Raw genomic sequence first — 24,674 nt, forward strand, 5'->3', positions numbered from 1 at the left:
GTTTTCCTCCTTATTTGTGTTTTTCATCTTTTCTGTTCAGCATATGTAGAGGGATTATCAAGCTAAAAACTCTTAGACATTACTTTTAGCACATTGATTCTACTACTCAGACTATGTAATCTTTGCAGAGTTGAGTTAAAGCTAAATTTGCAACATATTCTCAATGTCCTTGTCTATTTCTAATATATTTCTAATGTATCATTTGAAGCTTGTGTTCTTGTGAATTATGGTAATGGAAATAAAGTCTTACAAAATGGTTTTGCTCTAACATCATTTCTTAAAATACAACAGAAAGATAAGCATTCACTATTTAGAAATGTTAGTGGCTTCCTGAATTTTTTACTTTCTCTGTGCTTAAACAGATGACTAGAGGCATGTGGACATCCCCACATCCTCCCGGTCATTTCTATATTGCATCATTGTTAGGGCGTGTCATGGTGATGTTTAGGAGGTTTGCTGTTCAGAAATCTGTTTTGGTGACAAGTTCTAGTATCAAGTGGGATACTTAGAAATGATATTCATATATTTAGGCTAAGATGTTATAGATCAATGTGTTCCAAACTCTCAAATGAAAAAGCTATTTCAGTTCCTAAAACTTTGTCCCCAAATTCATTTTTGTTTAGTTCCTTTGACACTCTTGTTACAATGTGATTGTGGTTTTTGTCTGTATACTGTATTGTCTGCCAAGGATGTGTAGTTGTGTTGACTATTTATTGTTCATTGTGCATGTATCAAAAAATACAAGTGAACATATTTAGATATGTTGGTGTCAACTATATCAACCAAATAAATTTCAACATTGAATCTACTTGAGCATTTTCTGCTTTCACATACCTTTGAATAGGAAAAATACTCCCTTTTCTTCATTTTTTAAAATGTACATTTCTTGATTTCATCTAATAAGAAAAGTAATGCACAATCCTGATAGGACATTAGACTCCATTTTTCCTAAAGATGACAGTCTCCTTCCATCAAATATAAGAGATTTAAGGAAACATGGCATGTATTTTGATCTTCATAAAAGAGTTCATTATTTTCTAACTAACAGTGAGTTTTCTCTCTACAGTAAAATTGTCTTTGAGTATGTTCTCTCATCCTAGAGTGGACCAGAATGGAGACTAATGAACCATTCTGAGATTATTAGGGCACGAGCAGTATTTATGGCGACACCTGAGGGCAGGGAGAGGAGGTCGGCATACAACACCAAAATTGTTAGGCTCAAACACTGAGTATTCTTACTTAGAAAGTATTCTTTCTTGTGACAGAATTCAAGTGTCTGACTTCAGTTTGGGGATATATATTTTAAAGAATTATTTCTTACGCTGTTTTCTTTTTACTTACAGTATATCTCTGTACCGGGGTAATTGCAGACCTATACGATTTGAGCCACCAATGCTGGATTTCCATGAACAGTAAGTTTAAAATTTTCAGACCATAGTTTCTCATTAAACTATTATTTGTATTTTATGCATGCATTTGTCTTGCTTTTCACCCATGTTGTCTCTATGAGAAAGTTACATTCTCAAGTCGTCAAGGAAACCGTGTTGTTGAATATGGTTTGAAAATGGGAAGCAAGTATCTATTATGAGTATTAACTTCTGAAGTTTGAAAGATAACTACCTATAGAGTCCCTGGTTCAAAGGATCTTATATTCAGGAGCTGCATGAAACTTTTAGGTTACTTTTCTGATTAGCACTTTATCTCCACTTTTATTATTTAAGTTTTCCATGTGGATATAGAAAGATACAGTATTTATTTGTTTGCATGTGCTTTTAAAGTGCAAACTTCTATATATCACCAAATAAATATTATCAGTAACCCAAAAGGACAAACAAAAGAAAATCCTGCAGAGAGTTGTAATTCAACCACAGAATTGCTTCCTCAAACCAGATTTCTGGCTTCCCTTCTACCTCTGCGTATCAGGTTTTGCACATCTCAGATACACTGAGGAGAAGACAAGTCTTCATCTGTATTTGGTTCCAACCTAATTTAGCAAGTAGACAAAGAGAATATCTTAGTGATATAACTGCTAGAGTAATGACACTCTGGTAAGTTAGGAGAAAAAAAGAATTTGAAAGGTTAAGTGATAGAGAAACTGTATGTAGATCTCTTTTGATTCAGTTAATGAAATTTGTAATTTTCTTTAGTGTTGTCAAAACTGTAATTAGTCATTTTTTATTATAGTAAACACATTAGGTTTGAATAATTTATTTCCAATCTCAAACCTGGAATAATCAAATACACTAATTATATTTGTGTAGAACCATGTTAGAGTAGTTAGCATTAATAGTAAGATATCTGACAGCAGCCGCCATCTTCTAAGGAGATTATATTCTGACACAGATCATGGATTTGGGTGGTGGGAGTGCACAGAAAAGTTCGTGTGATTCTTTGGGCATTTCTAGATGGAATCAATATTTTGGAATAGTCATTATGTAAGCAAAATTGACTTCTGGGGTGTCTGGGTGGCTCAGTTTAAGCATCTGACTCTTGATCTCAGCTCAGGTCTTGATTTCAGGATCATGAGTTCAAGCCCCATATTGGGCTCCACACTGGGTATGGAGCCTACTTAGAAAAAAAAAAATTTGACTTCTGGGTGTTAGATTTAAAGACCATAATGTTCTGGGATGCCTGGGTGGCTCAGTTGGTTCAACGCCCAACTCTTGATTTCTGCTTAGGTCAAGATCTCACAGTTCGTGAGATAGAGCCCACATCAGGCTCTGCACTGACAGCACAGAGCCTGCTTGGGATTCTCTCGCTCCTTCCCTCTCTGCCTGCCTCTCTCTGTCTCTCTCTCTCTCTCTCTCTCTTTCAAAATAAATAATAAACATTTAAACAAAGAAAAGACCATAGTGTTTAGATAGGAAACACATCACTATCATTTCTTATAAAAACAGTTTAGGTACAATGTCGAGATTGCAAGGAACATAAAGTAGAGCCTTAATCCATTCATAGTAATGTGTCACCCACAGTCTCCTTCTGTCAGATGTAAGAGATTTAAAGAAATATGGCACATACTTTGACTTTCATAAAAGATTTCATTATTTTCTAACAGTGAGTTTTATCTCTACAGTAAAATTCTCTTTAAGTATGTTCTCTCATCCTAGAGTGGACCAGAACAGAGACTAATGAAGAAACATTCTGATATTAGGGCATGAGCAGTATTTATAGTGATGCATGAGGGCAGGGAGAGGAGGTCAACCTACAACACTGAAACTATTAGTCTCAAGCACCAGGTATTCTTACTTGGAAAGCTTAACAGTAACTATTCTGGAGAGATCTTGTCAAAAGTTATATCCAGCCCTTTTCACTTTATATAATTTGTTTTTTTAGAGAGTTTTATAAATTGTATACATCACTTGAGATAAAGACATTTTCAGCTGTACAAAATGCCTAAATAGAAATTAGGAATTCCTGTTCCAAATTCTCTCTCCCTGGATCCTTTAAATAATGCCCCATCCCTGAAATAGGAGAAACTGAGATAATGTCACACAGGATTCTGGACTAGTGATTTTAACCTTTTTTTGACCATGGGATCTTTTGAGGACTAGATGAAAGCTGTGAACCTCTTCCTTTCTCTCTCCAAACTCACACAAAGACACACAGTTGTATACAAATGGCATCTTGCACACAGGTTCAGGGATTTTCTAGACATCCCTCTCAAGGTCCATACCAGATCCTTCAGAGCTAGTGAGGAATTCCTGTTCTAGGCCACAGATTATTAAATCACCACCACAGAACTTACTGGGATTTTGCTTATTATGCTAGCAGTGCACGTCCACTGTAGTAAACTTAGAAGATACTTACCAAGGGAAAGAAGAAAATAAAAAATTACCAACAGTTCAGCCCCTCAGAAACATTAACATTGAACTTTTATAGCTCAAGTCCTTTTTCCATACCTCTATATTTATTTATCGAGTCACAAAAAACATAACCATATTTTCTGAACACAGACTGTTTTATAACCTGCTTTCTAAACATAATACAGTGTATTTTCTTCTTTATTCCATTGAATTATCTGTTACTTTATTTTATGGTATTAAAGGACATTAAATTGTAAGGATAGATCTGTTAAATTCATTTATTTTTTTTATATTGTTTTAAGTTTAATTCTTACCAGTGCTGAAGCTAATGATTTAAATACAGCATGACTATATCCTCAGGAGAAAGTCCTAAGAATGGAGTTGTAAGATGAAATGATATGCAGAATATAAAGGTTTTCAATTAATATTTAGGCTAGAGAATAATTTGGTGTCATGCACAAAGAGAACTGGTAAGAATAAGTGAATTAATGTGTGACTAGAGAGGAAATAGATGGGATTTCCTTAAGAGCCTGGAACTGAAATCTCATGAGCTGAGAGAAAGTGTGGAAGTTTATTGAAAGTGTGTGAGTGGACAGGTGAACTCCAGTGCAAGCAAGGCTCAGGCAATACAGTGAAGAAAATTATATGAAGCCTAGCATGAGGTCCTAGGTATAGCACAGGAAATGAATATAGTAGGTATACTAGACTATTCCCTAAGCCAGCAAATTTACATGCTACTCCCACAATAGTGGAAAGGAAAAAAAAAAAAAAAAAAGCCATTCTACCATTTTAAACTTCTCTTTGTCCAGTCTGAGAGCACTGAATGGAGTTTGTTTTTTCTCACAAAGGTAGAAGTGGATCTGTAGAAGTAGGAGTTGGGGGCAGATGTGAACACATGTATATTAGGGTTCAGTCAGAGTTTTTATATGACTGTGTGAGTATATATATGTGTGGAGTTTTTATGAGGAATTGGTTTATACAGTGTGGTAACTGGTTAAGCCCAAAGTGTACAGGGGCAAGCAGTCAGGAATGGAAGATCATGAGTAGTCTGGAACCCCAGGGGCAGGAACTTAAAGCTTGATATCCACAGGCAGGTTCTCAGGGAAGATGCTGAGGAAGCAGAACAATTGCAGATCCATCTGTTATTTGGAGTCTCTTAGGTAAGGCCTAACTTCTCTTTGAAAGGGCTTCCAACTAGTTAAAAGAGGTCTACATAATCTCTCTTTTAATTAATTTGAAGTCAGCTGCTTAGGGACTTGAATTATCTCTGCAGAGTCCCTTCCCAGCAGCGCCTACATTGGTGTTTGAGTGAATAACTGGGAGAAGGTATATGTATGCTACAAAATGGCGGCTGCCTCCCTTCCATGTTCCAGCTCTCAGGAGAGAGCATCACGTGGAACCCACCCTACGCAGAAATGTATGAGGGAATTCTGGGGACTATAGTTCAGCCCACTCCAGTTCATAGACCACAAAGCCACCACATGGATGTAAACAAAGAGGTTACTAAATTTTGAATTTTGACCCTACAAGATTGCAGATAATGTGACTGGAAGAATTTGCCCAGCAGTTTAGAGCTAAGTTTCTTTTTATGAAACTTGAAAGTAGTTTTAGTACAAAGAGAATGAAGTTGTGCGTTTTCACTGCAGAAAGTAAATTTTCAGTGGGTTAGGAAGTAACTGATTGTTACTAAAGGATTTCAGGGAACAGATTTTTTTTTTCCACTCTAAAAAAGAGACTTAAGAAAGAAATACCTCTCTTCCATGCTGAATATTGTCTGCAGGCAATACCTGGGGTACTGTGGGAACCATGTTGCAATTAGGGGTGCTAGTCTAAGGATAGAGCCAGAAAAATTTGTCTGAAAGTGGAAAAGTGGAAAGAACTTGCGTCCTTGATTATAGTGTTGAATTAATCGACCCTGGAACTGCCCTACTTTAGGTCTTCTTGTTGGATAACACTAATCTTGTCTTTCTTGATCTCTTGTAGAGTACGTGGCACCGCTGACTTCTTCCTCCTTCTCAGATCTTTGTCGGCCTCTATCCTTGTGAACTCACTCTGTGTTTTTCTCCTGTGTCTAAAGCTCTTTTTTTGTAGTCTCTTTCAGGGTTCTGTTCCCTGTCTGTCCCCTAACTATAGCTGCTTCTCTTTCCTCAGCCCCTTTTAGCCAACTCCACGTTTTTTACGGGGTGATCTCTTCCATGCCCTTGGCATATGCCTATGGTTTCCCAATCTGTGTCTCGCCCCTCTCCCCCTACCACTTCCCTTGTGTTTGCAACAACACCTTAAACTCAGTGTGTCCTGCTTTTCTGTATTTCCAATCTCTGTGAATGGTACCAGTTAGTCACCAAAGCCAGAAATCCTGATGCTTTCTGGATTCTTTCCTTTACCTCAAAGCACTCCATCCCTTCCCTCCCCCCCCAAAATCCATTACCAGAATTCTATCAATTGTTCATATCTGCTTTTCTCTAATCTTGATTTCTCACCTTTCTCCTCTTAATTCAGGCCCTCTCATCATTTCTTATCTAGACTCTTACCACATGCCTGCCTTTTTCCAATTTATGATCTATACTATCAACAGAGAAATCTTTTTACTATCCAAATCTAACCATGTCATTTCCTGTATGCTTTCCCACAAAAAATCCTTTGATGGTTCCTGATGTCTTTAGGATAAATACTGAATTTCTCAATATAAAATCTGTCCTTTACGTTTCTCCTGTACGACCCCACCCTAAACCACCCCTGTGGAGCACTACTTACCATTTCCTGAAGTAACTGGGCTTTCCAAGCTCAGGCATGTTGTACATACTTTGAGTCTCCCCTGTAAAAAGAATTCTGTGGACACTTTCATATAATAAAAAAAATAAAAAAAAAAAAAAGGAGAAAGGACAGGTAATAAATGTGCCCTTAACCTAAATTCAAAAATAAATATTTTTGCCATATTTACTTCATATTTTTGCCCATTTTAAATCATTTGAGAGTAGTGGACATAATGCCATTTTACTCCAATACTCTTGAACACACATTTCCATATATAAGAACATGCTACATAGCTATAGTAGTATTACTTGTAAGAAAATTAACAGTAGTTACCGGGTGCCTTTAATCCCTCTGTTTTGGTTAGTGCTGTAGTTGTTTGGTTCTAAGTAATAGAAATCTGACTGAAACTACAGAGGCAAAAATGAACATATATTGGAAGGAATACTGAGGACTGTAATATATCTGCAGAAAGGTCAGAGATACAGCTATGACCCAGAGACAACAGGATCCATGTTATCACACCGCCAGAGGTCTTCTCTCAGTCTTGTATCTCTGCCCCACTCTGTATTGGCTTATTCTCTCCCACTGCCAATATCTTTTTCCTATGACGATGAAAACAAATCCACTGACTGCTCTTCAGACCTATATTCTGTAGCCTCCCTCTATCACCACATTCATAGCTTCTTTTCCCTTAGTTTGAAAAATCTCAAGAGTAGCACACTGATCACCTATGGTTAGATCATGTATGAACCCCACCAGACAAACAAGGAGAGTATTTGATAGTGAACATGCCTTCCAGGTGTTGTCCCTATGTTTATAAGGGTTTCACCCAGTGCAGAGAAATCATACAATGGGCAGATACTCCAGTTGGAGTCCACTACAACCTCCTTGGCCTGTTGAATCCCTAATGACCTTTAGTACTGTAGAGTACTCCTCTTCTCTGTACAGCAAGCCTTCCCCAGCCTGCCTAGCAGAGGTCAAAAGTGCCTTCTGTCTGCTTCCACGGTGTTGTGTTCACCTCACAGAGGTGGGGTGGATCCCGACCCAAAGTTTGGGTCAGCTGTCAAGACTGATAATGTCACATGCACACACACCAAGTTTATTATATTCACAGAATGAAGCATGCAGGGTGGGCTCCCCAGCAAGTCTGAAAAATGCCCTTTAGAGTGCAGAGAAAGGAGACTAGCTTGGCTTTTATTGGCAGGAAGGAAGGAGTTGGTGAGGCTGGGGCAAACTTGCAAAGTTTGAACTTCTCACTAGATCCGAGAGAGAGAGAGAGAGAGAGAGAGAGAGAGAAAACTGGCTTTCTTATCTGCTTGCCCAGGTGTGGGATGTAATCAAACATCAGAAATGAAATTAGAGTCTTCATTACTCATGACATCTACTGACTTATGTCAGTGTGCTGGGTTTTGCTCTAATTGTCTGTTTAGATGTCTGTTTCCCTGCTAGACCAGGCTGTGAAGATAATTTACCTATTTATTTTTGTGTCTCTGGTACATGTTACACACTCAACACTTCTGAAAAATTTTATTTTAGAAAGAGAACATGAGTGGGAGAGAGGGGCAAAGGAGAGAGAGAGAGAGAGAGAGAGAGAGAGAGAGAGAGAGAGAGAGAGAATCCAAAGCAGGCTCCACGCTCAGTACAGAACCCAACACAAGGCTTGATCCCACGGCCCTGGGATCATAATCTGAGCCAAAACCAAGAGTTGGACGCTCAACCCAATGAGCCACCCAGGTGCACCACACTTAACACTTACATATGGTACATTATCTTATTTTAAAAAAATTTTTTTAATGTCTATTTTTGAGAGAGAGACAAAGACAGAGCACGAGCCAGGGAGGGGCAGAGAGAGAGGGAGACACAGAATCTGAGGCAGACTCCAGGCTCTGAGCTGTCAGCACAGAGCCTGACATGGGGCTCGAACCCACGAACCATGAGATCATGACCTGAGCTGAAGTCTGATGCTTAACCGACTGAGCCACCCAGGTGCCCCTTCAGTAGATTAAGTCCAGCAAGATTGCCTATTGATTTCTTGATTTCAGTTAACTTAATTTTACATTCTCAAGTGATTTTGTCAGACTACAATGAACATTTGTTACACTTTTTCTACTTGATCCGGCAGTGTACTGACTTAATGCCCATGCTGGAAATGTTTCATTGTCTTGATATGTATAGCAATAATTTAAGGACTTGAGAAGAATATCCTTAACAGAACACTTTACAGTATTTTTCCAAAAAGTGTAAGTAGTTATCATTGCTTACTACCTTGACTCACACACTGAAGTTTTGCCTTGTATGTTTTCTGTGACCTATTTCCATTGCTTGTGGTCATTTTTGGTAAATCGGTTTTAAAACACCCTTTGCAGTATCTGGAACAACTTTCAATTGGATAGAATTTACCATTCCAAGTTGTATCTGATGGTCATCCAGGGCTTCCAGGAGAGTTTCAGGCCTCTTAGCAAGGATGCCACTCTAGTACCCTGGCTGCTTTCTAGACCCCCCTGTAACTGACTCCTCTCACTACTTTGCTCATTCCTACTGCCCTCTAGAGCTTCTTTCGTAGTAAATCATGTTAACTTTCTTCAAAAATAGGCTTTCTTTGTTTTCATCTATTACATTTCAGTTGATTCTGTAATTCTACCTCTTTTCCCCTCACCCCTTCCTTCCCCTCATCTCTCTATTAACAGTTAGTTGGAACAGTCTGGGCATGGCCACCTCCCCGCATCCCTCTGCACCCCCCTCAGTTATTTATGCCAGTGCTGTTAAATATTTTTCTGTTTCCATAACAACAACTTTTTTCAAACATTTCTTGCAGAGTGCAGAAAGATGCTTTGGGTGGAAACTTGGTTTGCTGAGTTCTTTGGTTTATGTAATTATTAAGTACAGAAAATCTTGATTTCAAATCTAAAGCTTAAAATGGAGACCTAATGGCTTGAAGAAAAATGGAAACTGTTGCTTAAAATGGAGGTCTTTATTTTCAAGTTAAATTCAGTTCTTGAAAGGTGTTTCTTCCAGTCACTTTTTCATAGTCCAGTAAAATCAGGTAGGTTCTCTTCTAAAGAGATGTTTGGTGCCTTTTAGCTTTTCAAGTTTCTAACTATTCCACCAACAGCCCCCTCAGCCCTCAATCTAAAATGTGCTTAAGAAGATGTTCAGATTTTGTGGTAATTGAGTGGTACAGAGTACTGCATATTGATTTGACCCAGTTTCCTGCCAAAAGTTGTGTTTGGTAGAGTGCTGTGTCACTGTCATTCATAAGGTTTGTCTGAGGGCACTTGCTCAGCCATTTCTTCAGCTGTTTCCTGGCATTGCGTTGTCTTTCTGTGGCATGGGAAACTTGCCATTGACCACAAAATTGCAGCTTACTTTTCAAGCCAGTCTCTAGTTCATAACTTCTTCTTCCTAATTCTTTTGTGCCTCAGACTCTTCTGAAATATGGACAGTCAGTAGCTCTGCACAGACAGCACAGAGAACAGCTGTGTATTTGATTCCACTTGGTTTATCTATAAATAATTCACACTGTCCTCTTTGGCCCTCCTTTGGTCTTTGGAGTAGGTGACAATGGAAACAAACAGAACTGGCACTGTAAGCATTTGAAAATCTTTTTTTAATTTTAAAATCTTACTGTCTAGGAGCGCCCAGGTGGTTCAGTCGGTTAAACATCTGACTTTGGGTCAGGTCATGATCTCATGGCTCGTGAATTTGAGCCTCATGTCGGGCTCTGTGCTGACAGCTCAGCCTAAAGCCTGCTTCGGATTCTGTCTCTCTTTCTCTTTCTGCCCCTCCCCCGCTCATGCTCTGTCTCTCTCTGTCTCTCAAAAATGAATAAACATTAAAAAAAAAAAATTTAAATCTCACCTGTCTAGCCAAGTGTCTCGCATGCTGTTTATGACGGGCAGAATTCTAAGATGGCCTCCCAAATTCCTGGCCTCCAGGGTGCACACACACACCTTCTCCCAGTCAAACATGAATCTAGATGTTGCTGTGAAGGATTTTGGAAATGTAATTAAGATCCCAAATCAGTTGGCCTTTAAAACAGGGAAATAATCTGTGAGGCTGAGATGATGTCATGAGCCCTCCACAGTTGGCTGTAAGAGTCATAGACAGAAATGGCAGTGATTTCAAGAGAGGTGTTGATGTAAGGGAGTTTGTTGTGCCGGTTTTGGAAATGGAGAGGGCCATATGGCAAGAGACTGGGAGCAACCTAAATATCGCCAATAACCTGAATGAGCCTGGAAGATGTGTGAGTGAGACCCTGAGCAGATCAAGCAGTCATGCTGGGCCTGGACTTCTGATTTACAGACCTATAAGATAATAAATGGGTGTCATTTTAAGCCTCTAAGTTTGTGGTAATTTGTTGTGTAGCAGAAAACTAATTGTGCTGCTTATTTATTTACAAGTAAGCATGCATTAGTACTTGACCAGAGTTTTTCATGGTTTAGTGTGACTTCTCTTTTCAGTCTCCCATTTTATCATGGATTCTGTTCACAACTCCAAGGGAAGAGAAGAGAGGGAGAGGGAGGGGCAGGGGAAGCTGTTTTAATATGAAGTCTGTAAGCAGTTCTGTCCTAGGAGGACTCCTTCTGCTTCCTGTGGTGTGGACTGCCCAGAGCTGCAGGAAGCCTACTCTGTCCAAGCCTGCATAACTAGAGTGACCTACTGATACCCTTCCTGAGATGTTCCCTCTGTTCTTGTTACTACTAACTTCTTTGAACAGCACGAGTAGATGACCCTTCTCCCCTGAGCAAAGATTCATTTCTGTAGGGTGTGTCATTTCCTCTTTGATCCCTGGAAGAAAGGGCAAGACTAGCCTCAGCAGCATTGCAAATCAAGCATTCTGATCCACTCCCCCCTGCCAGGCTCCTTATGCCTCCAAGCTTGTTTCCTTACCCCGGAGTCCTCTCCTACAGAAGGCCATCTTCAGTCGTCTTCTTGAAGGAACCCCCAGATTACCCGTCTGTCTTATACCGTGTCTTCTTTATCTTAACTGAGATTGATTACACTGAGGTCATTGGAGGGAAAACGGGAAGATCGAATTCATAGGGAGTGAATGACTGGTTGCCAGTCACCCTGCAGGACATTTGAATTGTGAAAGAGTGTAGTGGTAAACTTTCAGGATATAAGGACATTTTTGTTTCCGTGTACTGTTATTCTATTTACATATCTATATAAAGCTTGAGAAAAAGGAATTTTATCTTCCATGTTGTCTTTGTACAGCTCCCTGCAGCATCACACACAAAATTTGAGACCCCAGCTGGCTCTGTACCTATTTCCCTAACTGTTTCATGGTCCTGTGACCCCCACCTGCACTTGATGAGCCTGTTGGTTAAGGGGTCTAGCTCCTGAGAAAGTCTCAGAAGCAAGAGGAATTCCACTCAGTTTGAAGAGCTTCTGAGGGCGATCAGCTTCCTACTTCCTAACCCTAAATGTGTTGTTATAAGCCTCCTGCAGATACCCCTCTGCCCCTGCCTCAGGACCTAAGCCCTGGTTCTGCCTTTGGTTTTTTTTTCCTCACAGTTGGACTCTTAAGCCACAGAAAGATTGTAGACCTCATGGTGGCTGGACTGTAAGCCATGAAATTATTTTGGACCAGTCTTTTGCTTCTACATCCTTCCCACTTGTAACAAGAGTTTGTAGCATCTGCAGTGTTGAGCTCTCAGAAGGGAAATATGACTTGGTGTTTAGCCCTTAGAGGCACCAGAAAACATTAACCTCAACGAGAAAACTTCATGTCTCATTATAAAGAAATTCTCAAATGATGTGTAAAATAAACCATAGTGTAAACCATTAATCAAAACCTTTAAAATGGGTTAAGTGTTATAAAAGACAGCGAATAGTTCTTTACAAATTGGTAAACCTTATCTAGATGAACCTGACTTTTTTGTGTAATATGGAACAAGAGACTGTCATTCCATTGTAGAAAAGACAAAATGTTTAAAATAATCCAAGATTAGGGGCGCCTGGGTAGCTCAGTCATTTAAGCCTCCAACTCTTGATTTCTGCTCAGGTCATGATCTCACGGTCGTGAGATTGAGCCCCACTTCAGGTTCCACACTGAGTGTGGAGTCTGCTTAAGATTCCCTTCCTCTCCCTCTGCCCCTCTGTCACTTGCACTCTTTCTCTCTCTCAAAAAATAAAATTTAAAAAATGACAACATTTAAAATAATCCAAGATTAAAGTATAGACAAAGCTGCAAAAAAAATGAGTAAAGGGGTGGTAAATTGATTTTGATGTTGATTTAGATGATAAGGAATTTGAAAATCAGGTGAAATAATGTGACTATATTAAAAGTCAGATTCAATACATGAAATTCTGACCAACTTTTGACTTTAAGGATTTTGGAGAAAAAAAAAAGTGAAGCCCTAATGAGGACGTTAAACAGAAACCTTAAGGAAACAAACTAATCTTTCTACTTGGACAATAAAATGACCTTTGATTTTATTTATTGTAATGTTTAATTATAATACTTCTGTCCTGAGTTCTCTAATATTCTGTTTTGTGTAGCATTTGTTAAAGTACTTTTCAAATTGAATTCTTGGGAGATCATATTTAATATATGGGCTCTCTCTTGACTAAACAGGATTCAGCATCGTACAGTTATATAAGAATCACCTGTAAAAATAAGCCAACATCATGATAAAGCTGGCTTACATGTAGGCCTTCAGCAAATACCTTTTAACTCATTGACCTCAAGTAACAAAACCATCTTAACTGATGGTCACTCTAAACCAAAAAAAAAAAAAACCCTCCAAGTGCTTTATTCTAGTTTTATATGGTGATGCTTAATAATTATAGAGTAGTATTGCTTTCCATAGTATTCTCATTACTTTACCATAATGCTGTTTACTTTTTTTCATGAAATATACACATAGAAAAATGCATAAAGTATATATGTAGTTTTACATATGCTACCCAGTCAGATATTATTATATATTTTTAGTTTATGTAATTATGTTTCAGTATACAGATACTGTGATATAGATCATTCTGGGGGGGTTTTGTTGTTGTTGTTGTTGTTGTTTTGTTTTGGTTTTTTTGGCTGTATTGAGATGTAATTAACATAACATTGTAAAAGTTTAGGTACACAACATATTGATTTGATATACTTACACATTACAAAATGATTAACATGGTAAGGTTAACACTGTCGTCACAGCACATAATTACCACTCTCTTTTGTGGTAAGAACATTTAAGGTTTTAGCAACTTTCAAGTACATAATACAGTATTAACAACTATAATCACTATACTGGACATTAGAACCCTAGAACGTATTCATCTTCTAACTAGAGGTTTGTACTCTTTGACCAACATCTCTCTCTTCGCTGCCCCCCCTTACCCCTGGTAGCCACCAGTGTTTGTCTTTCTCTGTCTAACTTCATTTAGCATAATGCCCCCAAGGTCCATCCATGTTGTTGCAAGTGGCAGGATGTCCTTTCTTGTGGCTGAATAATATTCCATTGTATATAAGCATACCATATCTTCTTTATCCATTCATCCATTGACAGACACTTAGATTATTTCCATTCCTTAGCTATTGTGAGTAATGCTGCAGTGAACATAGGAGTGCAGATATCTCTTTGAGATCTTGTTTTCATTTCCTTTGGATATGGGAAGAAATAAGATTGCTGGATCATGTGGTAATTCTGTTACTAACTTTTGAGGAACCTCCATATTGTTTCCATAGTGGCTGCATAGTTCCTTCTTTTTCTTACCTTTTTAAAGCTTCATTTTTGTTAGATGTCCATCTGTTCTCTTATTTCTAACCATAGCAAAGAATCCACATTTTACCCATAACTCCTTCTTCAGTGGCTATACATATTATCTCTAATACCCTACCGCCACAAACAGCCCTGCAGTGAATACTCTTGCAGGTTCACTTATGGACTTTCATGAGGATTTCTTTGGAATATAAGGCCAGGAGAGGAATGCATAGGTCATAAAGTGTGAGTACACTTCACTGTCTAGGTGTTGCCTGGTTGCTTTTGTGCTTATCTGTGCCTTCCTATATTTCCACATCCCCTGTATTTGTACTAATGCTTAACATCAGCCAACTTTCTGTTTTTGCTAGTTAAATAGGGATAATGTGGTACTTCATCATTAATTTTGTATTTCTCTGATTGCTATTAAGTTACAGTATCCATCTTTTTATATGCTTATTGGCCTTTTGGGTTTCCTCTTCTGTGAATTGCCTGTTCATATCTTTTGACCTTTTTACTTTCGGGATTCTTACTAACTTGTTAGAAATTCCTTTTGTAAGCTAGAAATAACTTTAAAGTCTAAAGATATATTTAGATATTGTAAATATCTTTTCCCAGCTTGTCACCTGTTCACTTTTCCCATCCCATACTTTGTTGAATCAGAAAGTCTTAATGTTTTCCCCAAATTTTGAAAAATTTAAAAGTTCAGAAAAGTTGGAAGAATAATATGGTGAATACCTATATAATCTTTATCTAGATTCACCAAGATTCAACCTTTAGCACATTTACTGTCTCTCTTCTTCTACACACACACACACACACACACAACACACACACACACACAGAGACTACTTTTTTTTTTAAGTAAATGTGGACATCCTGCTACTTCATCCCTGTGTTCATTAGTATGTAAATCCTAAGGGACAGACATAACCATATTCAGTTTTCCCTAATCGCCAAAAATATGTCCATTATTGTATACAGTCCCCCAACCAGGATCAAATCAAGGATGACACATTGTATTTGGTTGGTTGGTGTCTTTAATCTTTAAACTACCTTTCTCCTTTTTTGCATTTATAAGATAGAATTTTTTGTAGTTCAGATCAGTTGATGTATAGAATAGTCCACAAACTGGATTTGCCTCATTATTTCTTCATGATTAGAATCAGGCTAAATACCTTTGTCAAGAACATTATATAGATAATGTATATTTCCCATCACATAACATGAGGAGGCCAATAAGGTCCATATTTCTAATTGTTAATGATGCTGAGTTTGAGTACTTCCTAAGGTACTCTCTACCAGATTCTGTACATTGTAAAGGTACCTTTTCCTTTTTGTAATTAGTAAGTAATATGTGGGGTTAATAACATGTTCTCCAGCAACCTTTCATTTTAATAGTTCTACCTACTTATCATATTATTGACTCTTGCCTAAATCATTTACTACATTGATAATTGCAAAATGGTGATTTCTTTTTTTCCTCAAATTCTAGCAGGTTTTTTTTTCATTTAGGAGCCAAGATTTTTCTGTGAAAAGTATCATCCTCTCTTTTTCCTTTGACTGTCACTATAAACAAAAGGTCAGCAAATTATGGCCCTTGCCACCCATTTTTGTAAATAAAAGTTTTATTGGAACATAATCATACATGCTCATTTACACTTTATGGTTGCTTTTACACAACATTGGCAGAGTTTGAGTGTTATGACAGAGATTGCATAGTCTGTAAAGTCTAAAATATTTACTGTCTGGCCCTTTACAGAAAAAGGTTGTTGATCCCAATTATAGACTCATATATTCTCTTCTTTATTTAGTGTGTTATAACCCTTTGCTTTCACTGTTCTTTTTGTTCCAAATTTTATAAATTTTCCCAGTAGAAGCCTGTTTAAGCTGATTTCTATCATTTTTTGTAAGTTCCATTAACCTTTGAACATTTCTTTGCTTTCTGATTCAACAAGACATTCTAGACTTCCCTTTGTTTTCATTGTCCTAGACCTGGAATGAGCCAAAAGTATGAGAAGTCCTGGTTTCTTTTTAGGGGAAGTGACATTTCAAACCCATATCTGGGCACCAAAGTGTGCTTATTGCTCTGGATGTCATTGCTTCTAGGCTTTTGTGAAAAGATCTATAGAGGAACATAGGCGTATACTATATAAATGAATATATGTAAGTCATGTCCCATACTGATAATTCTAATTCATATTTTACCAGTTCAGATCCAGAGTCATAGAGTTCTTCCTCATTATTCCCCATTTTGTATCTGCATCTTATTTTTCCACAAAATAATTATTAGAATATTACCTTTAAATATTTGGTAAAATTTGCCAGTTAAGTACCCATGGACTGGAATTTTCTTTGTGGGAAGGTTTTAAATTATGAATTTAATTTCTTTAGTAGTTTTATTTTTTGTAATGCTTACATTTTTTTTTTCTTATTTTACCAGTTTTGGTAAGCTGTGTTTTTTTCTGGGAGTTTGGTAGTTTTAGGATAATTTTTAAATTTACTACATAAAGTTGTTAATAATTGTTTTAATGTTTGCAGTATCTGTAGGGATACCTCCTTTTATCATTGCTCATACTGATATTTTGTGCCATCTCTTTTTTCTTTCTCAGTCTTGCCAGGTAGTTGTCAACTTACTAGTTTTTTACCCCCAAGAAGGGTGAACTTCTGACTTCATAGATCATCTCTGTTTTACGTGTTTTATTACATTGATTTCCACACTTGCTTTTATCCATTTTTTACTTGTATCTTCTTTAGATTTAATTTGCTGTTCTTTTTCTCATGACATGGATGCTTAGTTCATTAAATTTTAGGCTTTTTTTTTTCAAATATATACATTTAAATTCATGAATTTTTCTTTAAGCACAGAATCAAGTTTATTTTGCAAGCTTTTAATAAGTTAAGTTTTTAATTTTCATTCCAGATAGTTCTTAATTTTTATTCAGATTTTGTCTTTGATCCATGGGTTATTTACACATGCACTGATCTATTTACATATTTATAGAAAATCAAGTTATCTTTTCTTATTGATTTCTGTTTAACTGGGCCAAGACTAGAAAATTCTGCATATAAAAGAGTTTTATAGAAGAGATAGAATAGAAAATAACTAGCAAGATGGTACTTTAACCATATCAATAATTACATTAATTATACATATAAATAGTCTAAACACACCAATGAAAAGACCAAGATTTTCAGATTAAAAAAGCAAGACTCAACTAACAATAGAAACCCAAAATATAAGAAGCAAAACTGATAGAACTGAAGGGAAAAGTAGACAATTCAGCACTAATAGAGACTTTAGTACCCCACTTTCAATAATGGATAGACCGTCTAAGCAAGAGATAACAAAAGAAACAGAAGACCTGAAAACAGTTCAATGCCATTAGACATCTATAGAACATTCCACTCAACAACAAAGTACTTACACTGCTCACACACACAAAGAACGTTCTCCAAGATAAACTGTATGCTAGACCATAATGTAAGCCCCTATAAATCTGGAAATCATACAAAGTATGTTCTCTGATAACTTCATTCTTTAATTAAATAAATTGGCAAGCAATAAAAAAAAAAAAGAATCTTGAGATATTAAACAACATATTCTTTAATAATGAATCAAAGAAGAAAATCAAGAAAGGAATTAGAAAATGCTTTCAGATAAGTGAAAAGAAAATATACCAGAATTTATGGGGTACAGCAAAAGCATTGCTCAGAAAGACACTTACAGCTATAAATGTCTTAATCAGCAAAGAAAAAAATCTCAAATCAGAAATCTAACCTTCCACCTTGAGAAACTAGGAAAAGAAAAGCAAAATAAAAAATAATGAGAAAGAAATAATAAAGACTAGAGAAGAAATAAATGAAATAAGTGAAAAACAGCAGAGAAAATTAACAGAAATTGGTTCTTTCAAAAGAGCAACAAATTTGACAAACCCTTAGCTAAATTAAGCAATAAAGAGAAAAAGACTCAAGTTACTAAAACCAGGAATGAAAGAGGTGATCTTTGTATAGAATATAACCTTACAGAAATAAAAAAGGATTGGGGCACCTGGGTGGCTCAGTCGGTTAAGCATCCAACTCTTGATTTTGGCTCAGGTCATGATCTCATGGTTCATGAGATCAAGCACCTTGTCAGTCTCTGCACTTGTAGAATGCACTCTACAAGTGCAAAGCCTGCTTGGGATTCTCTCTCTCCCTCTCTCTCTCCCCTCTCCCACTCATGCGCTCTCTCTTTCTCAAAATAAATAAATAAACTTAAAAAGAAATAAAAAAGGATTATAAAGGAATACCATGAACAACTGTATGCTAACAAGTTCATTAACTTAGTTGAAATAGACAAATTCCTGAAAAGACACAAATTTCCAAAACTGACCTAAGAAGAAATAGGAAATCTGAATAGACTTATAACAAGAGTTTGAATTAGTAATCAAAAAACTTCCCAGAATGAAAGCTCTGACTCACAGAAAGCCTTATTGATTAATTTTATAAAAAAATTCAAAGAAGAATTAATACCAGTCCATCATAAACTCTTCCAAACAATAGAAGAGTGAACATTTCCCAACTCGGTATGTTAGGCCTGCATTACCCTTATACCAAAATCACACAAAGACACTATAAGAAAACTACAGACCAATACTCCATGTGTTAAAATTCCTCCACAAAGTAATAAAATATCTAAAAAAGATTATATACCATGGCCAAGTGGCATTTGTTCCAAGAATGCAAGGTTAATTTAACATCTGAAATTCAATTAATGTAATATACCATGTTAATAGAATAAATGGGAAACATGTGAGTATGTCAGTAAATAACACACACAGAAAAGGTTTTGAATAATCCTTTCATGATAATAACACTCAAAAAACTAAGAATAGAAGAGAATTTCCTCAGCCTGATAAAGAGCTTCTATGAAAGTCACATAGTTAACATCTGTTTAATGGTGAAAGACTGAAAGCTTTCCCCCTACATCCAGAACAGGGCAGTTATGCAAGAAAAAGAAACAGTAGGCACCCAGACTGGAAAGGAAAAAGCATCTCTATTTTCAGATGTTATACTCTTGTATATAGAAAATGATAAGCAGTCCACTTTTAAAAACTTGGAATGAGTGAGTTCAAGGTTACAGGGTATAAGATCAATATACAAAATAAATTATATTTCTCTACACTAGCAATGAGCAATTTAAAATTAAGAAAACAATTCATTTATAATAAATCAAAAAGAATAAAATACTTAGCTATAAATTTAGCAAAAGTAGTGCAAGACCTATATATTAAAAACAACAAACCATTGTCAAAAGACATTAAAGAACTATAAATAAATGGAAGCCATTTCATATTCAGAAATCAGAGGACACAAATAAAGATGGCAGTACTCCCTAAATTGATCTATGAATTCAACAAAATTCCCATCAAAATACCAAATGACATTTTTGTAGAAATGGACAGGCTGATCTTAAAATGGACATGAAATCAGAGGGATTCAGAACAGCCATTTTTTTTTAATTTTTTTTTTTTAACGTTTTATTTATTTTTGAGACAGGGAGAGACAGAGCATGAATGGGGGAGGGTCAGAGAGAGGGAGACACAGAATCTGAAACAGGCTCCAGGCTCTGAGCAGTCAGCACAGAGCCCGACGCCGGGCTCGAACTCACGGACCGCGAGATCATGACCTGAGCCGAAGTCAGCTGCTTAACCGACTGAGCCACCCAGGCACCCCCAGAACAGCCATTCTTTTAAAAGGAGACAAACATTGGAGAATTTTTAGTGCCCAATATTAGAAACCTATAAGTTTTAGTAGTCAAGACACTGTGACACTGCCATAAAGATAGACATATAGGTAAACAGAAAAGAATTTAGGTTCCAGAAATAGAAATTTACATTTATTGCCAATTGATTTTGACAAGGGTGCCAAAACAATTAAATAGAGAAAGAACAGTCTTTGCAACAAATGGTGCTGGGCCAACTGGGTATCCACATGCAAAAGAATTAAGTTGCACACCTGCCTTAGAGCATACACAAAAATTAATTCAAAGTATATAATCGAGCTAAATGTAAATGTAATAAAGCTGAACTATAAAAGCTTTAGAAGAAAAGATTGGAATATATGAACATATCTCCATTATCCATTGGTTTATGCAATGATTTCTTAGCTATGACCCTAGAAGCACAAGTGATAAAAGACAAAATATACAAATTGAATTACATAAAAATTAAAAACTTTTGTACTGCATGCAAATGATACCATCAAGAAAGTTTGGGGCACCTGGGTGCCTCAGTCAGTTAAGCGTCTGAATTTGGCTCAGGTCATGCTCTCGCAGTTCCTGGGTTTGAGCCCTGCGTCGGGCTCCATGCTGACAGCTCAGAGCCTGGAGCCTGCTTCAGATTCTTTGTCTCCCTCTCTCTCTCTGTCCCTCCCCCACTCACACTCTGGCTCTGTCTGTCTCTCAAAAATAAATAAACGTAAAAAAAAAAAAGAAAGAAAGAAAGAGAGAAAACAGTCCACACAATGGGAGAAAATACTTGGAAAAAAATCTCATAAGATACTTAGATCCACAATATATAAAACTCTTGCAACTCCTTAAATTTTATTCTCTGTTTAAATACAGGGTTTCCTTATCTCTCCTTGTTGACACTTCATGAACCCTTTCAGTCAAGAATTAGTTCATCTTTTTTTAAAGTTTGGGTTTTACCAGGGCACCGACTTCGGCTCAGGTCATGATCTCACAGTTCATGGGTTCGAGTCCTGCGTCAGGCTCTGTGCTAACAGCCCCTGTGCTAACAGCCCTTGCTTATGCTGTGTCTCTCTCTGTCTCTCAAAAATAAATAAACATTAAAAAAAAAAGTTTGGGTTTTACCCATTAATTTTGCCCATATTCCTTAAATATTCCTATAGTCCACCTTCCAAATATTACCATTTCTAGGTGTGCCCTACATATCTGCTTCTCGCCTTTTTTTTTTTTTAGCTCTGTCTTTTAAAATATTCTGAGTATGTATTTTTTTCTTGCTGAATTGTGAGCTAAATTGTCAATCCGATCTTCCAACTCACTAAGAGATTTTTTTTTTAATTTTTTTTTTTAACATTTATTTATTTTTGAGACAGAGAGAGACAGAGCATGAACAGGGGAGGGGCAGAGAGAGAGGGAGACACAGAATCTGAAACAGGCTCCAGGCTCTGAGCTGTCAGCACAGAGCCCGACGCGGGGCTCGAACTCACGGACTGTGAGATCATGACCTGAGCCGAAGTCAGACGCTTAACCAACCAAGCCACCCAGGCGCCCCTAAGAGATTTTTACCTACCTTTATACATTGTACTTTTATACTAATAATTTCTTTTGTTTTCTGTATGATTTCTTGCTTCATTTTACTAATATCTTGCCATATCTCCTTAAGTATATCACACTGTGCTTGTTTAGTTCCTGGTTCAACTTTTCCAACTTCAGGTGTGTGTTACTCAGCCTTTACCAGGTTATGCTATGACCACAACCAACCCAAAATCTTAGTGGGATGTAGGCTAAAAGCAGCACTCCTGAGATAGGCCATTTCTTGGAAAAAGAATACAAGACGACTTTTAAAACTTAATGTTACATGTCACTTTTGCCCACATTTCATTGACCAAAGAAAATCATATGGCCAAGCCTAATGTTGAAGTAGAATTCTCTCGCAGGTTCAGTCAGCAGGTTGGGAATACCACAGTTTATCACAACATTTTCTAATGTTTGTTTTCTAATTCTACTCCTCATGGAGTTAACTTAAGAGCTCCTGTCTTGTAGTGCATATTGAGGAAGGGCAGAATAGAAAGACTTGGTCTTTGTCTCTTGTGAATTTAAGAAGGGAGATGATCCCCAAGGTAGAAAGACCCAGTACCACACACACATACATGTAAAAACTATTAATTGTCCTGTTTGCCACCACTGTATCTGATAGTGCTTAGGCAGAAGCATCTGGGTGGAGATGTAAATGTAATCAAATAGCCCTTGGTCTTTGGACTACCAAAGAGGAGTTAGAGGCAGGTGTGCTCCAGGGTAGCTGATTATCAGCTTCTTAGCTCTCTAAGCCTCTCTGCTATTCTAGGTTGAAAGGGCAAGCTCTGATTGTTCCAGGGCAAGCAGGGAAAGAAGGAATTGGAGAACAGAGTTTTGAAGACTTCTTCTACCCTAGCCTCTCATTGTCAGCTTAGGCTATTCTTTGTCCCTCACTTTTCCCCACCTGCCAGTTCAAGTCAACCTTCTGTTCCCCCCAGGGTTTCTTACTGTTTTTTAGTTAATCCTTGGAATCAGTACCTTCCTCTAACTTCTAAATTTTTCCAGGATTGTTGTTGGGGGGTAGGTGGGTTCAAGGAGAGCCAAGAGCATGAATAAAATAAAAATATGGACCAGGGGGTACCTGGGTGGCTCAGTTGGTTAAGCATCTGACTCTTGCTTGGTTTCAGCTCGGATAATGACCTCACAATTCATGAGTTTGAGCCCCACATCGGGCTCCAAGCTGACAGTGCAGAGCCTGCTTGGGGTTTGTTCGTTCTCTCTTTCTCTCTCTCTCTCTCTCTCTCTCTCTCAAAATCAAAAATATTTTAAAACAAAAACACGTGGACCAGAATGGTTGCCTGAAGAGAGGACCTTGTGAAAGAAGTTGCATTTGAATTAGAAAATGAGGATTTGGATTGGAATAGGGGGATAGGGAGGAAAACAGAGCAAAGAGATTGGTAAAGCCATGGGGGCTATGCACATGAAACCAGCCTGATCCAGGTTGGAAGGTTTAGATTGTGAAAACATAGGGAGTTAGTTACTTGTTTAGGTCAGGTGATGTCAGGGTAGGGAGGATCTTAATTTCCACTAAGGCGGGGGGGAGAAAAGGGAAGGGAGGGAAGCTCACACATGCACACTCTTACCAAGTGCCTGTGCTAGATAATATGGAAAATATGGAGTACACATATAATGTAACCTTTGTCTGAAAGGTGCTGATAATCTTGAGGAAATAAAACTGGTGCTAATTAAATTATTAGAGGACATTAAGAAACAGTTTATATGCAGAATTCTCTGATGCTGTAGGAGTTAGGAGGCCTGCCTGTACAGCTGAGATTAGCTGTGTAAGTACTTAATGGACTGCATAACTAAGGAGATGTCACTTTTAAGAGGAAACTCTAATGTGGATACCAAGGAGAACATTAAAATGGATCTATGGATGTCAGATCACTGAGTGTGTGTCCTCCTTAAGAGGAGGCAGTTTAGTATAATGAGTTAGAACATGGACTAAAGCCAGATGGCCTGGATTCAAATTTAGATTCCAAGTATGACTTTGGACAAGTAACTTTTCTGTGCCTCAGTATCCTCATCTATAAAATGAGGACAATAATAGCCCCTAATTCATAAGGCCGATCTGCTCACATAACTTTGCCACTCAGTTTCTCCTAAATTGAAGAGCATGTATCAGTGGAATTTGGGGAGAAGGGGACATGATTCAGAATTAGTAGGAAAGCAGGGTGGTATTACAGAAGGAAATGAAAAGATCTGACCATTTTATTCCCTGCCTGCTTCCTCACTAGACTGTAAGCTTTATCTGGACAGAGATTTACTTTATTGTATCCTAGCCCCTGGCTCAGTGTGAGACATAAAATGAGCACTCAGTATATTTGTTGAATGACTAAATGCATTTCTATGTGTAATTTTAAATATAAACCAATTAAATAGTTTTATATGTTTGCATATGTACTTGTACAATAATTTTGATGTTTAAATTTTTTTAGCAGCTAGAAACTAATTCAACAACTAGAAATAATCTTTGAAGTATTTGTGACAGTGGTTTTGTTTTTTGTTTTTGTTTTTGTTTTTGTTTTTGTTTTGCTTTTACAGGCCAGTTGGAATGCCAAAAATGGAAAAAGTTTACTTACATAATCCTAGTTCTGAAGAAACTATTACTTTAGTATCAATATCTGCTACAACATCACATTTTCATGCATCATTTTTTCAAAATAGGGTAAGTTTTTCTATAAATGTTTCTCTTGAGTTTGAAATTGAAATATCTAAATGTTTTATGTATAATTTCATTTTGCTATAATTAAAATCCGGTTCGAGTGTTTCATATTTGTTGCGGGTTTCAGTTTGCCCTATTTCCTAAGAATTATCACTTCTACTCTTAAACACACATTGTGTTTCTCAACATAAAACAATTTAACAATTCCACTTTGAACCTAAGTACTCTGAAAAATGTAGTAGTCAGAAATTTAGTTGATTTTTTTTCCTTTTTAAATAATAAGTAATTCCTCAGTGTTGTGTTAGTTTTCTATTGCTACCTAATAAGCTACCACAAACGTGATGGCTTTAAACAACCCCCACTTATTAGCACATAGTTTATCAGTTGTAAGTCCAATGTGTTCTTTGCTCAGAGTATCATAAGGCTGTAATTAAGATGTCAGCAGGGCT

The 24,674-nt window shown here is 37.2% G+C and overlaps 1 protein-coding gene across 1 annotated transcript in view; it reads left to right on the forward strand.

Annotated features, from left to right (window-relative positions):
* TMEM131 (transmembrane protein 131) overlaps window positions 1–24,674 on the forward strand; it is a 234,990-nt gene that overhangs the window by 107,663 nt on the left and 102,653 nt on the right. The window contains exons 4-5 of the mRNA XM_053890619.1: window positions 1,344–1,412; window positions 24,105–24,228. Of these exons, the coding sequence (XP_053746594.1) occupies window positions 1,344–1,412; window positions 24,105–24,228 (193 nt within the window). The remainder of the gene's footprint in view (window positions 1–1,343; window positions 1,413–24,104; window positions 24,229–24,674) is intronic.

This window comes from Panthera pardus, unplaced genomic scaffold (genome assembly GCF_024362965.1).
Source record: "Panthera pardus isolate Hobbes unplaced genomic scaffold, ASM2436296v1 HiC_scaffold_25, whole genome shotgun sequence".
Lineage (NCBI taxonomy): Eukaryota > Metazoa > Chordata > Mammalia > Carnivora > Felidae > Panthera > Panthera pardus.